The 18389-nt window shown below is 42.2% G+C and overlaps 1 protein-coding gene across 4 annotated transcripts in view; it reads left to right on the forward strand.

Moving 5' to 3' along the window:
• Window positions 1-18389, forward strand: part of rbks (ribokinase) — an 84736-nt gene that overhangs the window by 26091 nt on the left and 40256 nt on the right. For 3 of the 4 annotated variants that reach the window (XM_046366380.1, XM_046366381.1, XM_046366382.1), the window contains 3 exons: window positions 14576-14708; window positions 15622-15685; window positions 15992-16054. In XM_046366380.1, the coding sequence (XP_046222336.1) occupies window positions 14576-14708; window positions 15622-15685; window positions 15992-16054 (260 nt within the window). The remainder of the gene's footprint in view (window positions 1-14575; window positions 14709-15621; window positions 15686-15991; window positions 16055-18389) is intronic. The other variant, XM_046366383.1, reaches the window with a different exon arrangement.

The following is an 18389-nucleotide window of genomic DNA, read 5'->3' on the forward strand; positions in this document are numbered from 1 at the left end:
CACCTTCTTCCACCAACAACGGCCGTTACACAATGCATGTACACACTCCCATTGAATATGCATTCACCTGTATTTTGAATAGGCCTAGGATACATTTTGATTTACCCAGTTTGTCATTAGATTTACCATTCAAATATATGAGTTCCATTATGTTATGTATACTGAACAAAAATATAAACATGTAACAATTTCAACAATTTTACTGAGTTACAGTTCATATAAGGAAATCAGTCAATTGAAATAAATTCATTAGGCCCTAATCTATGGATTTCACATGACCTGGGAGGGCATAGGCCCACCCACTGCCCAGCCTATCAGAATTAGTTTTTCCACACAAAAGGGCCTTATTACAGACAGAAAAACTTATCAGTTCCATTAGCTGTTCGGGTGGCTGGTCTCAGACGATGCCGCAGGTGAAGAAGCCGGATGTGGAGGTTCTGGGCTGGCATGGTTACAGCTTCTTTTTTAAGCTCACCGCTTTTTCCTGCTCGCAAGAGTGCAATGAAGAGAGGCCTGCTTGAGAATGACCAGAGGCAGGGCGAGTGGTGTCTAATGAAGAGAAAGGGGGTTCATCTCATTCGCCACTCGATCATGTCTGTTTCCAACAAAGCTCTGTGTTTGGTACTCCTGTTAAAGAATCCGCCTGAACGAATCCCCATAATGTGAGATCTCACTCTTATACCATGGAGTTGTTGAATATTCCTGATTGATTTTAGGGGCATTCTAGAGCGTGTATTATTTCCATATAACGCATGGTATATTTGCACGGTAGAATTCAATGGTTATAGTTAATTAATACATATTTTGTTTGACCTGCTTTTGAAAGCAAACGTCGAATTGGAAGCAGTATTGGTTTTGTTGAATTCGATTTTATAACGGGAAACTAGGACTGATGGGTTGGTTAGCCAAACGACCAAGTCTGTTTGTTTGGTTACCACGGCAACTACTGTAGCTAACTAGTAAACTTGCTAGCTACTTCAGTGTATGGTGAACACATTTCTACCGCCAAAATGAACACATTTCTAGTCGTAAATGTGTTAAATCAACTCTGGGCTATGCATTCTATTGAAAATAATGAACGTAAATGTGTCACATCAACTCGGGGCTATGCGTTCTATTGAAAATAATGAACGAGGCTAGCGGGTCGTGGATAATGAACGAGGCTAGCGCGTCGTGGAATACTTCACACCTCGTTCATTATTTTCAATAGAACGCATAGCCCCGAGTTGATTACCCCTTACATATTATCATAGAACAGGGGTTATACAAGTAACCCTACATTTTAAAATGTGGGTCCTGGTTCTGAGCCATGGCATATACGTTATTTAACTGCCAATTCTGTTTTAGAACTGTTCATCCTCATGTTATCTTCTGCAACTGACAGCCACACATCTTTGTTGTGCTTGAAAGAGCTTTATTAGTCGTTCTGGCTCATACACATCACACATCACAAACATGGAATGGCCTATTTTCTGGGCCGATGACAACCATGTGACTCTAAACCCTTTTAGGTATGGTCTAACACGCTATGTGTATCTTTTTAGTCTATATTTACCATCAGTTGTCATGGAAAGTTTTTACGCAAAAGCCAAGGGGTAATATTGGGAAGGGTGTTTCCAGCATGGCTCGAAATGGATGAAGCCCTATACAGACACATCTAACTGCCTTGTTCCTCCACCCCTGCCTGGGTTATTAATTCCATAGGAATCTAGTCATTCTATTTCTATGATTAATACCGCTGTCCCCAGACACAATACCAGATTAGGCTACTGTCACGTAACGTAGGCATGAGGCGGATGGAGGCGTAACTTTATCCAGAGGTATAAAGACCCCGAAGGGCCACATCAGAAAGGCAAGGAGGACTAGGTTTCAAATAACATTTTATTGGTCACATACACGTGTTTAGCAGATGTTATTGCGGTTGTAGCGAAATGCTTGTGTTTCTAGCTCCAACAGTGCAGTAATATCTAACAAGTAATATCGAACAATTCCACAACAATACACAAATCTAAGTAAAGGAATGGAATTAAAGATATATAAATATATGGATGAGCAATGTCAGAGCGGCATAGACTAAAATACAGTAGAATAGAATACAGTATATACATATGAGATGAGTAATGCAAAATATGTAAACATTATTCAAGTTACTAGTGTTCCATTTATTAAAGTGCCCAGTGATTTCAAGTCTATGTATATAGGCAGCAGCCTCTAATGTGCTAGTGATGGCTATTTGACAGCCTGATGGTCTTGAAATAGATGTTTTTCAGTCTCTCAGTCCCAGCTATGATGCACCTGTACTGCCTTCTGGATGATAACGAGGTGAACAGGCCGTAGCTCGGGTGGTTGTTGTCCTTGATGATCTTTTTGGCCTTCCTGTGACATCGGGTGCTGTAGGTGTCCTGGAGGGCAGGTAGTTTGCCCCCCCTGTGATGCGTTGGGGCAGACCGCACCACCCTCTGGAGAGCCCTGCGGTTGCGGGCGGTGCAGTTGCCGTACCAGGCGGTGATACAGCCCGATAGGATACTCTTAATTGTGCATCTGTAGAAGTTTGTGAAGGTTTTAGATAGTGATGCACCGATATGATATTTTCCATGCCCCAAACGATACCGATAACCGATGTTTTACATTTCTGCGGAATTTTAAACATTCTAGTACAGTTAAATAGTTAACACACACAGCAGTGGTCTAAGGCACTGCATCTCAGTGCAAGAGGCGTAACTACAGTCCTTGGTTCGAATCCAGGGTCTATCACATCCTTGATTGGGTTTCGTGTCTCAAAAATATTGTCTTGCATTTTAAAATGACAAGGGACCAAATATTGTAAAACTGTTCAATGCAACATCTTAGCATCACTACTTTGAGAAGGAAGTGAATATATTGGCTTTTTCTCCACCGTTGGCAACACTGTATCACTCATACCACAAATATGCTGAAAAAATATGTAAACGCAACATGTAAAGTGGTGGTCCAATGTTTCATGAGCACAAATATGTTTACATTCCTGTTAGTGAGCATTTCTCCTTTGCCAAGATAATCCATCCACCTGACAGGTGTGGCTTATCAAGAAGCTGATTAAACAACATGGCCATTACACAGGTTCACCTTGTGCTGGGGACAATAAAAGGCCACTCTAAAATGTGCAGTTTTGTCACATAACACAATGCCACAGATGCCTCAAGTTTAGAGGGAGTGTGCAATCGAAATGCTGACTGTAGAAATGTCCACCAGAGCTATTGCCAGATAATTTAATTTTAATTTCTCGGCCATAAGCCGCATCCAACATCTTTTTAGAGAATTTGGCACTGTGTCCAACCGGCCTCACAACTGCAGACCACGTGTAACCAAGCCAGCCCAGGACCTCCACATTTGGCTTCTTCACCTGCGGGATTGTCTGAAGGGGAGCTGAGGCGTATTTCTGTCTGTAATAAAGCTCTTTGTGGGGAAAAACTCATTCTGATTCGCTGGGCCTGGCCCCCCAGTGGGTGGGCATGGCTCCCCAGTGGGTGGGCCTATGCTCTCCCAGGCCCACCCATGGTTGTGCCCTTGTCCAGTCGTGTGAAATCCATAGATTAGGGCCTAATCAATGTATTTAAACTGACTGATGTCCTTATATGAACTGTAACTCAGTAAAATATTTGAAATTGTTGCATGTTGTATTTTTATATTTTTGCTTAGTATACTTGGCTTCCAATATCACCCGTACCACAAATCCTGTTTGGCTTTCATAGGCTAGGTTAGAAGACAGACACTGATCCTTTGATCTGCCTGTTGACTGGTGATGTGGATATGACCTCATCAGTAAAACCTAATTAACTCCATTGTGACCAAGGATTCAACTTGGTCTGTTGCTGTTATATCATCTCAGTAGATGTGGTGTGAACAGTGTAGTGAAAATGTCCTTCCCACACATGTTGTATCATCATCTCAAGTACAATTGAGTAGTGTATGAGCACACATAAGTGAGACAACATTTGTCGCCCTGAAGTAGGCTTAGGCTACCTTTGCAAAGTGTTGTGCAACACAACAGGTGTTAAACAGAACAATAGATTATTTACAGTCTATCGCTTACATAAAATATGTCCATGTGGATGTCCATGCAAATGTACTGTTCTGTTATAGGTCACCGTTCAAGTCACATTTTCCTTTTCTGTGTTTTCGGTTGAGTAACTACACAACCTTACAATTTTCATCTCACCAGCCCCCCCCCCCCCCAACCTTTATCTGTAACTGTGGCGAAAGTGATCCCACCCCCAGTTATCAAAAACACACGGACACGCTCACTGACGGTTTGGATCATTTTAGGCAACCTCTTTAAAGGGCAGGAGGAGTTGCATCAATTAGGCCCTACAGTACTGCTGATGGGAAGAGACTGTGTTTTGGGTCTTTTTCAGGGGGGGGGGGTACTTGAAAACTTGAAATACATTTTCCACCCCATCAAAGTGATATGCATGGCTTTGAAGTTGGAAATCCAGTTGCCTGAATGTGCCAATGTTTGGGTGGTTGTGACACAGTCCCCCTCTCTCCACCTCCACTTGTCTTTCCCCTGACTTTGTCTCCTCTCTCTCTTTTCTCTCTGATGTGGCCTCTCACACTAGAAACCCCACACTGTCAAAGCCAGACAGCGCCCCCTGCTGCCGTCCTCATCCACAGCTCCCTGGTGTGATATGGAGCAGTGTGATGGATTCTGTTTATATAGGCTAGCCTAGATGGTGCATTTCACTAGTTCTAAGGGAACTCATCCACCTCCAATGTATAGCAGCCACCTGTGTTTGTGGCTCTGGATAGACATTGCCCCTAAAAGACAGCGGAACAGCTTACCATCTTAACAAACCCTCCTAAGCAACCTTATAGTGTTTTCAGCTTGCGGTATAGACATTTTTACACCTGCTACCAGATGCAACCTATGAGGGTTGTTGACATTGGCCAATATGAGCCATTTCTGTAGGTGAAGGGAAATTACCTAAGTAGTTAATAAGGGGGAAAAAAATCTCAGTATTTCACACCTCTCTCCTCACACCTCACCTCGACCTTTCCCTCACCTCTTCCTTCTCTCACTCTACCTCTCTCTGACTAGTGAAAGTGAAAAGAGCTCTTTTTTAAATTACATACACCGGATAGGTGCAGTGAAATGTGTTGTTTTACCTGGTCAGCCTGGTAGTACGGTGCCTCTGGAGATAATTAGGGTTAAGTGTCTTATTCAAGGGCACATTGGCAGATTTTTCATCTTGTCAGCTCAGGTATTTGAACCAGTGACCTTTAGGTTACTGGCCAAATGCTTTAACAGCTAGTCTACCTTCCGCCCTATATATCTTATCCTACACAGCATGACCATATAAGGCCTCCCTGTTTTTAAATAACTTTTCTCTGTAAAGTCATTATACCTTTTTGATAATCTATTCTATATTCAAGCACTACTAGGTTACATGAACCTATGTGTCTACTGCAAAGGAATTAAGTAAATGGTCCAAAGTTATCAGTGTTTGCACAATCCTCAGTCCCTCTTAGACCTACTTCTAAAGTCATAAACGTTACTGATCCGATGCGGTAATAGTTCTCAGGCTACTTCTGCGTCTGAACCATCTGCGCGTTCCAAAGGTTAGCCACCACTCAGTGGTTTAAATGTAAAGCAAATGTTTTTTTTCCGGTGCTGCACGAAAAATAACAAGCTTCACCGAACACTTGTGATGGCCTTTTGGTGGCGTGGGAGAAAACAGACTGGGGTTGGAGTTGAGCTTTAGCACGTAGCCAACCTTTTGGTTGGCGTGCTCGCAAACACACAGACAATGGACTAGTGTCTGGTGATGGAGGGGCAGTGGTTTACCCAACCTGGCAATCACCTGTTGAAAGCCAACCAGCCAAGCCAAGCCAACCAGTAGTCGTGGTCAGATCCCAATAAAGGCGGGACTGGAATCTGTGTGCGTGTGTGCGTGTGTGCGTGTGTGCGTGCGTGCGTGCGTGCGTGTGTACCTGCGTGTGATTGTATGTATGTGTACTTGCAGTTACTATGCTTGGCCCACACACTCTCACACCCCACCCCCTCATACAAGTGTAAACACTTTCACCACCCTGCTTCCTCTCTCTCTCTGAGAGAGACAGATACCTTATTGAGTATATGTGGAATCTGGTAATATACAATTCTCATGATTTGTTTCCTAATGCACTGTAGATGCATAATGTAAACATACTGTAATAACAAAAGTGTGAGACTATATGGTTTCTTCTACATAGTAGATTTTAATGTGTGGCTGATGACACATATAGGAGAGCGATTATAGGCATGGTACACATGGATAAGTTCTATAGGCTAACATTGATTCGTACATACACATGTTTTAACAAATCATGATTCATATGTTGTCTCAGAGTACTTTTTTTCTGAAAGGCATTGTCCTAACAAGGAAAGGACATAAGACATAGGACATGATTCATCAAAACCACTTCACATATGGACTCCCATATGTTCGCCCCTATTTTGGTTTCGACCAAAACAACCTCAAATCTCCTGCATGAACGCTGAGGTTACTGGAAATCCTGAAGTTGTGAAAAACAACAAAGAGCTATTTTTATGTGGATTTACTGTAACTCCCTAGTTTCTCAACCAACACACCTGCTAATTAACACACACACACACACATATACATACTGTATACACACACACTTCACACATGCCCAAATCTCAATAATAGCTACGTTTATCATCCTAGTCTTGCCACCAACAAACCCTCTGACCCTGGAGAAGGAAGAGCCTTGTAACTCTCTGTGATTGGAGGAGAGGGCCGACAGACAGCTCTCTAGCCTGGGGGAGAGAGGGCGGGGTAAGCATGACCCAACCTGTAGTGTCAGGCATTAGTGACATTAGCCCTAACAGGGCTCACTTTAACACCATCATCCTGGAAACCTTAGACCCACTCCAATTCACACACCACCCCAACAGATCCACAGATGACACAATCTCAGTCACCCTCCACACTGCCCTTTACCACCTGGACAAAAGGAACACCAATGTGAGAATGCCAGTCATTGACTATAGCTCAGCGTTCAACACCATAGTGCCCACAAAGCTCATCACTAAGGACCCTGGGACTAAACACCTCCCTCTGCAACTGGATCCTGGACTTCCTGATGGTCCGCCCCAAGTAGTAAGGGTAAGCGAACAACACATCTGCCACGCTGATCCTCAACACGGGGGCCCCTCAGGGGTGCATGCTTAGTCCCCTCCTGTACTCCCTGCTCACCCACAACTGTGTGGCAAAGCATGACTCCAACATCACCATTAAGTTTGCTGACGACACAACGGTGGTAGGCCCGATCACCGACAAAGGAGGTCATAGACCTGGCAGTGTGGTGCCAGGACAACAATATCTCAACATTAGTTGTGAAGAGGGCATGACAATGCCTTTCCCCCTCAGGAGACTGAGAAGATTTGGCATGGGTCCCCAGATCCTCAAAAGGTTATATAGCTACACCATTGAGAGCATCCTGACCAGTTGCATCGCCGCCTGGTATGGCAAATGCTCGGCATCCGACCGTAAAGTGCGTACAGCCCAGTACATGACTAGGGCCAAGCTTCTTGCCATCATGGGCGTATATACTAGGCGGTGTCAGAGGAAGGCCCAAAACATTGTCAAAGACTCCAGTTACCCAAGTCATAGACTGTTCCGGTAGCGGAGCACCAAGTCTAGTTCCAAAAGGCTCTTTAACAACTTCTACCCCCAAGCCATAAGACTGCTGAACAATTAATCAAATAGCCACCCAGGCTGTTTGCATTGACGACCCCCCCCTCTCGACTAACCTGTACCCACGCACGCACATTGACTCAGTACCGGTACCCCCTGTATATAGCCTCATTATTGTTATTTTATTGTGTTACTTTTTATTTTATATTTTTTGCATTCAGCGCATGTGACATACATTTAGAATTTATTTGATTTGACATAGTCATGTCAAAGCAGCTGTTTGCGTCTATGACCAGCACTGACTGAGCAACTTGCGTTCAACTGCACCTTAGTCCAGGGCTAAGCGAGTGTTCACACTTGCACATTCTGAAGAGGGCTAACACCAACCGTAGCCCATGGCTAGCTGGCCCTGCTCCAGAGCAGGGTGAGTTAGCACTGAGTTTTTGAGGAGCCCCATAAACACAGTGCCAAAATAACCAGTATAAAACATGGTGAACAACGCCTAGAATGCTCACTGTCCAATCACAAAAGCTGCACATTCACTTAATTGATATACAATGCATTCGGAAAGTATTCAGAGCCTTTGACTTTTTCCACATTTAGTTAATTACAGCCTTATTCTGAAATTGATGAAACTCACTGGACTCTAACCACACACTCACACATACTACACTAACACTCCAATACAACAACAAAAAATCAGAGCTGGCCGCCGTCGGGGGAGAGGGGCCTTGGTCAGGGAGGTGACCAAGCTCCGAGGAATGTGTCGAGGTACCACCAAGTCACTCTGACAGAGTTCTAGAGTTCCTCTGTGAAGATGAGAGGACCTTCCAGAAGGACAACCATCTCTGCAGCACTCAACCAATCAGGCCTTTATGATAGAGTGGCCAGGCGGAAGCAATTCCTCAGTAAAAGGCACACAACAGCCCGGTTGGAGTTTGTCAAAAGCAGCGAAAGACTCTCAGACCATGAGATATAAGGTTCTTTGGTCTGATGAAACCAAGATTGAACTATTTGGCCTGAATACCAAGCGTCACTTCTGGAGGAAACCTGGCACCATCCCTACAGTGAAGCATGGTGGTGGTAGCATCGTGCTGTGTGGATGTTTTTCAGGGACTGGGAGACTAGTCAGGATCGAGGCAATAATGAACAGAGCAAAGTACAGCGAGATCTTTGATGAAAACCTGCTCAGGAACTCAGACGGGCTAAGGCTCATCTTCCAACAGGACAACGACCGTAAGCACACAACCAAGACAACGCAGGAATGGCTTCGGGACAGGTCTCTGAATGTCCTTGAGTGGCCCAGGCAGAGCCCGGACTTGAACCCGATCTAAGATCTTTGGAGAGACTTGAAAATAACTGTGCAGCAACGCTTTCAATCCAATCTGACAGAGTTTGAGAGGATCTGGGATAAACTCCCCAAATACAGGTGTGCCACCCTTGTAGTGTCTTTCACAAGAAGACTCAACGCTGCCAAAGGTGCGTTAACAAAGTACTGAGTAAAGGGTCTGAATACTTGTGTAAATGTGATATTTCAGTTTTTTACTTTTAATTAATAAAAGTATGGGGTATTGTGTGTAGATTGATGAGGAGAAAAAAAGGATAAGACTGTAAAGTAACAAAATGTGGAAAAAGTCAAGGAGTCCGAATACTTTCCGAAGGCACTGTAGATAAACTCTCTTGGTAAATAGTGTGGTCTACAGCTTATCATGAGGTACTCTAACTCAGGCAAGGTAAACCTTGAGACTTTCTTAATATTAGGGATCGCGCACTAGCTGTTGTTGACAAAAGGCTATAGGATAGCCTCAAGCGGAGCTCATCCAGTTTATTCTCCAGTGATTCCACATTCGCCAGTTGAACAGGGGGCAAAGGTGGATTATCCACTCGCCGACGCAAAATCGCCAGGCATCCGGCTCTTCGACTTCTAACTGCGTCCCTTCATACCAATGATGTGGGTTTAGGCCGGGAGGAGCAGTAAATCTTTCGCTTCCGACTCATTAAAGAAAAAATCCTCAAACCAGTTCGAGGTGAGTAATTGCTGTTCTGATGTCCAGAAGCTCTTTTCGGGCATAAGAAACGGTGGCGGAAACATTATGTATAAAAAAAGTTTAAATCAGCACAGAAAAACACAAACTAGCACAATTGTCCAGGAGCCCATAAAATGGCGGCTGTCCCCTCCGGCGCCATCCAGATGCAACACTTAGAATATTTGAAAATGTATTTTTGCCAATAATTGACAAACATATACTTGTTAACAAACTAACTGTGAGAATTGTTAGAGCCGCATGGATTGATGATGAATTTAAAAAATTGTATGGTTGAAAGAAATTATGCAAAAGAAGTCAGGCTACTCAGCGGATTGGTTGACATACTGTCAATTGAGAAATTGTGTGACTAAACTTAACAAACAAAAAAGACCAATTATATTACCAAAACAAGATAAATGACATAAAAAACCATGGAAGAACTTTGTAGCACCTTCAATTATATTATGGGCAGAAAACCCAATTAATCTCCATTATTCATTGAAGTTGATGGGTCATTTATAACAAAACCTTTCTTATAGCCAATTATTTCAATGGCTATTTCACTAGTAAAGTGGACAAACTGAGAAGTGAAATGACAACATTGAACAGTGAACCATCATAGTTGTGTATTGAAGATATATTAATGAAAGAGAAGGACTGCTGTTTTCAATTTGGTCAAGTTAGTGTGGGAGAGGTGGAACAACTATTGTTATCCATCGTATACAACGAGTGGGTCTAATCCTGAATGCTGGTTAAATCTGCATTCCAGCCGGTGTCTATTCCACATGTTATCACAGACGAAATCTATGACATTAAAATGCCTATTTACTCTGTTCCATCTGACTGTGCAATCCATTGTCTCATCAGCCCAGCCAGGGAATTTATAAGCTTGATCTCCACTATAAAAAGCATCGAGACATTACCTATTTCTTTTAGACTAACATTTAGTTTTCAACAGCAGAGATTTGTATAAACCTTGCTGTCTGTCCCGCCGACATTTGCAATATTGTTTCAATATTAAAATTCGATCTCCAGCTGTCCCATAGTAATGAACATTTCTCAGCCGGTCGAAATCATGAAACATTTTCATGCAGCTAGTTTGTAGTCTTTCCAGCTTCAGTTTGAAGTGATTGTGTTAGCTGTGTAGTTGGCTAGCTCCTCTGATCAACAGTGTCCTGACAAGAGAGCACACTGTCTATGCCAGGCGAAATCGCCCCTCATTAGGTCATTTGTTATGTATCCAAATAAATGTTACTAGAAAACAGCAAATGCAGCCATTGTTGTTATTCTGGCTGCACTGTTTGATGGGACTGTAGGTTAGCCATAGTTGGCTAACTAGCAAGTGAGAGATAAGAACATTGCCAGCCAGTATGGCTATGGTCAGGTTTATACAGAACAAAAAGAATGAACAACTGGGTCGCGTTTCTGGCAACTGACCCGATAGAACAAACAACCAGCCGGCTTGGATAGCAACCCTAGATGTGTAGGGACTAAATATTGTCGAAGGATGAAATAGTATGAATAAATTCATCAAAATAAAGTTTTTAATGAAAATATGTCAATCATTATTTGAATATGTTGGTAACCCGTTGTATAAAAGTGATAATGCCCTCGAAGCCAGTGTTTGAAGGATGTATTGGCACGGTTTGCCGGTTCTCGACTTCGTCTCCGGCCTAACAACACCCTTGCCAATATATCCCTCAAACACCAGCTTCTCGGGCATTATCACTTAAATAATGATAAGCCACCAGGTATAGACAACCTTGATGGGAAACTATTGAGAATATTAGCAGACTGTATTGCCACCCCTATTTGCCATCTTTAACCAAAGCCTAAAGGAGTGTGTGTGTCCACAGGCGTGGAAGGAAGCTTAAGTAATTCCACAACCTACAAATAGTAAAAATCCCTTTGCTGGCTCTATCAGCTGCCCAATCAGTTTGCTGCCTGTTCTTAGTAAACTGATGGAGAGAATTGTGTTTGAACAAATCCAATGCTATTTCTTAAAGCACAAGTTAACTACTGACTTTTAGCATGCATATAAGGCAGGGCACTCAAATTGTACTGCACAGACTCAGATGACTGATGATTGGCTAAAAGATACGGATAATAAGATTATAGTTGAAGCTGTATTGTTAGATTTCAGTGCAGAATTAGATGTTATTGATCATCATTTATTATTGAACAACAAAAAAAACTCACTTGTTATGGCTTTAAATCACCTGCCATCACATGGTTGGAGAGTTATTTATCCAATAGAACTCCGAGATGATTCTTCAATGGAAGCTTCTCTAACATCAGATATGTATAGTATGGAATCCCTCAGGGCAGTTGCATTTTCACAAATAATTTGTCACTTGTTTTACAAGAAGCTAAAATGACTATGTATGCTGATGATTGGACACTCGACACATCAGCAACTACAGCCAGTGAGCTCACTGAGACTCTTAGCAAGGAGTTACAGTCACTGTCAGAATGGGGAATTAACTATAAACCAGTCATTTAAAAGAAACACTGAGGGTGGATTGCACCAACATGGTTTAAATTCATCTAGGATTAGAGCTAATCTAGGTTTTGTAAATCTAGGTTTATAATTCATCAGAGATGTGTTGCACCACTTCATTTTAAATCTAGATCAGTAAATCTGTGATTAACGGTTTTAAACTATGATTGGTGTGTAAATAGATTTTTTGTTGTCTCTTGGTGTCTTTCCTATATATAACTTTATTTATTTTTTCATTTTAATATAATATCTTATGTTGTTCTTGTATATTACTGTTCTGTACTTCGTCATGCATTTGTACATTTTATGTGGACCCGAGGAAGAGTAGCAGCTGCATGTGCAGTAGCTAATGAGGATGCTAATAATAGAATGTTGATCGCATGTTGTGCTTGTCCGCTAGCCCAGTGCTTTGTAATACAATTGTGAATCCTTAGCCCAGGGCTAAAGCTTAGCCCAGTGTTAACAAATGCTTTTGTGAACAAAGGGTTAAGGTAACCTAGGGCCAGTCTAGCCTGGGGCTAAGAACAATGCAGGGGAACAGGATTCAAGTTTAAAGTTTTAATTGTCACATGCACAAGTACAGTGAAATACTTAACTTGCAATCCCTTCTGAACAGTGCAGTAATCAATATCAAAATAGTTTACCTAAAAAAAACAAGACATAAGAGGGGAAGAAAACAGGACAATGTAAGCTATATACAGGGTCAGTACCAAATGTACATTGTGCATGGATACTGGAGTAGTTAAGGTAGATACAGTGCATTCTGCAAGTATTCAGATCTTTTTCCACGTTTTGTTACGTTACAGCCTTATTAAAATAAATATTTACTTTGCTCCGTTAATTTTTTCCTTGATCCTGACTAGTCTCCCAGTCCCTGCCACTGAAAAACATCCCCACAGCATGGTGCTGCCACCACCATGCTTCACCGTAGGGATGGTGCCAGGTTTCCTCCAGAAATGACGCTTGGCATTCAGGTCAAAGAGTTCAATCTTGGTGTCATCAGACCAGAGAATCTTGTTTCTCATGGTCTGAGAGTGACTTTTTTTAGGTGACTTTTGGCAAGCTCCAAGTTCTTCCATTTAAGAATGATGCTGCAGACATTTTTTGGTACCCTTCCCCAGATCTGTGCCTCGACACAGTCCTGTCTCGGAGCTCTACGGACAATTCCTAATACCTCACGGCTTTGATTTTGCTCTGACATGCACTGTAAACTGTGGGACCTTATATAGACAGATGTGTGTGCCTTTCCAAGTCATGTGCAATCAATTGAATTTACCACAAGTGGACTCTAATCAAGTTGTTACAACATCTCAAGGATGATCAATGGAAACAGGATGCACCTGAGCTCAATTTCTAGTCTCATAGCAAAGGGTCTGAATACTGATGTAAATAAGGTATTTTATTTGCACAAATGTCTAAAAACCTGTTTTCGCTTTGTCATTGATGGTCCATTTTTTTAAATTCATTTTAGAATAAGGATGTAAAGTAACAAAATGTGTAAAAAATTAAGGGAATGCACTGTATGTGCGTATGGAAAAGTGACTGGTAGCAGAATAAATAATAATAATAGTGTGTGTGTGTGTGTGTGTGTGTGTGTGTGTGTGTGTGTGTGTGTGTGTGTGTGTGTGTGTGTGTGTGTGTGTGTGTGTGTGTGTGTGTGTGTGTGTGTGTGTGTGTGTGTGTGTGTGTGTGTGTGTGTGTGTGTGTGTGTGTGTGTGTGTGTGTGTGTGTGTGTCAGGGTTGGGCTCAATTAGAATTGAAGGCAGTCAATTCGGGAAATAAAAAAATTACAATAAAAAAATCTATTTCAACTGTTTTTACATTTCTGAATGTTAAATTCAAAGCACTTCCTGAATTGACTGCCTTCAATTCTAATTGAACCCAACCGTGTGTGTGTGTGTGTGTGTGCGTGCGTGCGTGCGTGCGTGCGTGCGTGCGCGAGCAAGAGTGTCAGTGTAGACATGATAGGCGGATATATATGTAGACAAGAGTAATAGTGACCAGTAGCAGGATAAATGGATAGGTACTAATGTTAATGTCCATCAATAATCCATGAACACTGCTTAATTGTAGTACATCTAATCAATAATAATTTTAGCAGCAGCATAGGTTTTGAGGGGGGTGTGTCTGCGTGTGGGTGTAAATGTGTGGCGTCAGTAATTAGGGTGAGTGTGAGTAAGCGATTCCTCGATGTTGCAATCCCCATATTCTGTTATTAGCAGAGATCATATCACCAGAGAACAATTGTTGCTGTCTCAAAAATGGACATATCATTGCACCTTTGTCGTAGTTGTAAGTGACTTTAGAATTTTACTACAGGGTTTTATGAGTCTGTGAGGGATATTTTACCTGTGCAATTTCTCCCTCAGCCAGGCACCAAGGTTACCCAAGGCAGGAGAGACCATCCACGGTCACAAGTTCTTCATTGGTTTCGGAGGCAAAGGGGCAAACCAGTGTATTCAGGCCGCTAGAATGGGAGCCAAGACTGCCATGGTCTGCAAGGTATGACACAGTGGCAGTAAATGGCAAGCAAGCCCTCTCTCTCTCTCTCACTGTCCCTCTGCTGTACTCGACTCTTTTTTTCCAGAACGCACTCTTTCACACTGAACTCCTCTAACCACCCCTGTCAACGCCCCGGCCCTCATTCTTCCTTGATCCGTACCATTATTCATGCATAATACACACCCACATACACCAAGTATTCCCATACATCCAACCCCAGGTCTCCAATCAGCTAGGCACAGCATAAAAAAAGGTCAGCAAAGTAGCTGAAGCCCCACCTCTGTCAAGAACAAAGGGTCCCGTCGATAAGCTGTACAATGCAGGAGCGGCTCTCCAGGCATGGGCAGAGCCCAAAAATAGATGCCCAGGCTTTTGAGAAACATCCAAGGAGGAAGGCCGTACTTCAAAGACAAAGGGGGCCTAGGCTCCCACTATAGTGCTACTACCACTGCATACTACACTTCATAGGCAGTTAGGGCACAGATGTCTCTTTGACTTCTTCCTTGAAAGCGTGGGATAAAAGTGGGGAGCCTGAGGGCGAGGTGGGGACCCCTTCAACGCCCTCCAAACAATTTTACGATGTGGACATCCCAGAGCAGATTGAGGGATCGAGGGAAGGAGGGGAGGATGAGGGAGGAGAGGTGGACATGAGGAGGCGTCGGACGGGTGGGGTCGTCGTATCTTGAAGGCTTGGCGCGATGGCCTTGTGTGTGTTCGCACGTGTGTCTATGTGTGTGCATATGTGTGTGTGCATGTGTTTGTGTGATGTGACGGCACTTTGCCAGTATGCCAGCGGGGTACGAGAAAATACAACCCGATTCTGGTTGGAGTTCACTGATCTTCAAAAAGTGTCTATCTCATGTATTGCTTAGATCCGTGTATTCAAAGTTTCATCATAGCATTTTGATTTCAGGTTGGCAAAGACTTCTTTGGAGAAAACTACATCCAGAATTTCAAGGACAATGGTGTATCCACAGGTAAGAATACCAAAAATTACAACTTTTAAATCAACAGGCCATTCTTAAAATACAAAAAGGTTGCTGTGCTTATTTCAAAACTAGCTTGAAATGCAACAGATATGCTATTTCATGGCATGCATCATCCCAGACTTTGATCGAAATAATATTTGCTTTTCTTTTAGATGTGCTTCGTTTAAGATTGAGTTTGCTCAGTTTAATTGAACCAATGGAATAGTCCCAAAAGTGCCAAACTATTAGAAATGAAGGAATACATCGTATGTGTTGAAATGCTTCCTCTTTATTCCTATTTTTCTCCCTCTGTAGAGTTTGTGGGGCAGACGGTTGACTCGGCCACTGGTGCTGCCTCCATCATTGTCAACGATGCAGGTAAACGAGGGCCGTAGACTGCCCTGTTAAAATGTAAAAATCCCCCCAACAAATTACCAACACATACAATCACTCATTTGCTCAATGTGCTTGGTTACTCACTCACACACACACACATACATGTGCTTTACTGAGGAGAAGGATTCACCAGATGTGCACCTACACACTAAGTGCATCTGAAAGGGATGAGGATCAGTACACACCACTCTACTACTTCCCTCTAAACCCTCCTCTGCATAGAGTGTAAAATTAGCCTGGGCTTTATCTGCATCTGTGTCTGCAAATAGAATCAGGAGATATAATGTATCGCTGATATGTGGGTGGGCGAAGCGCTTGAGTGTGAGTGTGTGTTCGTGCATGCGGGTGTGTGTGAATAGTACAAATCTTGCGAATCCTGCGGAGGTACACAGGAAGTTAGTGTTTTCGGAAGAAGGGTTTGCGTTAGGGATGACTATTACCGTATAACTGACGGTAATGGATGAAGACCGCCATGAAAATAAAGTAACTGTCATAATTGTAAAAAATAAACATGGTGTGGAATTTACAGCTGACTGAAGACGGGGCGGCCGGGCATTCGTGCAGAGTCCATTTCTGCCATAACATGGGCTCTTATAGTGTAGTCATGATACCAGCATTTATACTTCGATAGCGACAGTTGAGCATTTGAACATTATGTTAGAATAATGAAAAAACTAGTACAACAACTACAATAACAAATTAAATATATTCTCTTATCAATTTGTTAAATAAAACACCATATTAAATAACAGAAGAATATCTTCAATATTCCGTATTCAAAACCCATGTCTGAGACTCAGAGCACACAAAATAATAATCTAAACTGTTTTTCAGGGTTAATTTGCCCATCTATGGCCATAATGACATTAATTAAACCTATGATTCATTATAGCTAAATCATTTAATGTATTAAAATCGTAGTTTATTTCCAAAACGGCATTAAAAAAAAACACTTTAAAGCTAATTTCTGAAGTTTCTATATTGCAATAGTCTAACACCACATAGAAGTACAATGGATTTTGCACAGCATACTACGATTCTCAGAGTGCATTTCAACTCCCAGGGTGCAATGCTCTATCCAGGGCTGCTGGCTAACTACTGCCAGCAAGCCTAGACAAACGCGAAGCAGTCTAAATATATTGCTGGCATAACTATGTTATTTCACATTACTTTACTTTTGGGTTGTAGTCATATTATAATGCTCACATGAATGTCATGCTAAATATATGTTTATGTCATTCAAAAATAATTGGAATTGAGTTGCTAGTAATCTCTCGTGGACAGATGAAACGGTGAGTATCTGTCAAGGCTCACGTAGGATTATGTGATTACGAGTAGCAGTAGTTCCTGGTTTGGGGTTTTCGTCATTGATTATTTGGACGAATCAGGGTTGGGCGAAGGTAGTGTTTAAATTGGTGCAATGATTTTCAAGCCTGGGTGCGGATGATAAACGTTTTCCACTACATTCCACAAACTCAAAATTGGCTATATTGTAAAAATGTATCAAATCAAAAATGACATTTTTACATTACATAAACATGTGTGAAATTACAGAAGAGAGGGATATGGCTGAGAGTTTTCTTTTGCGAAGGAGGAGACTTCACTTCCTTCGAGCAAAGGTAATCACGATCATTAACAACCCCCCCCCCCCCCCCCCCAGGAAATGACAAATTGACGCAACATAATTTTACTACCGGGTAACCAAGATTAAGTTGCTAGAAGAATGTTACAGTGCAAATGTCATGTGTACAAAAAATTGTAGTTTTGGAGCTTAGTTGTTTCTGTTGACTGGCCCTCGTCATCTGCTTTGTAATCAAAGTATGTTTGCTTCTGGAGACAGTTTTGTCAACAAGTTGCTGGCATGGAGGTATTAAGTTTTTGTTTGAAGAAGTCAAGTGTCATAATTTTCTCATCGCTTGCTTCTCAAAAGTGGCTCGCCCTATGTCAGCTGTAAGAGCATGTAGCCTGGCTAGCTTACTATTGCCTCCTTGAAAAGATTCAAACAAATTACGATACAGACGAGATCCTCTCAATCGGTATAAGACGTGAGACATATTTCACAGAAGTACCGAAAGTAACACAAATTCCAGTACTGAACTGTTTTTCATCTTCTAAACCCTTTTTCAGGACCCTCTCTTTCAAAGATAATTCCGTAAAAATCCAAATAACTTCACAGATCTTCATTGTAAAGGGTTTAAACACTGTTTTCCATGCTTATTCAATGAACCATAAACAATTAATGAACATGCACCTGTGGAACGGTTGTTAAGACACTAGCAGCTTACAGACGGTAGGTAATTAAGGTCACAGTTATGAA

Source organism: Oncorhynchus gorbuscha, linkage group LG10, assembly GCF_021184085.1.
Source record: "Oncorhynchus gorbuscha isolate QuinsamMale2020 ecotype Even-year linkage group LG10, OgorEven_v1.0, whole genome shotgun sequence".
NCBI classification, from domain to species: Eukaryota; Metazoa; Chordata; class Actinopteri; order Salmoniformes; family Salmonidae; genus Oncorhynchus; species Oncorhynchus gorbuscha.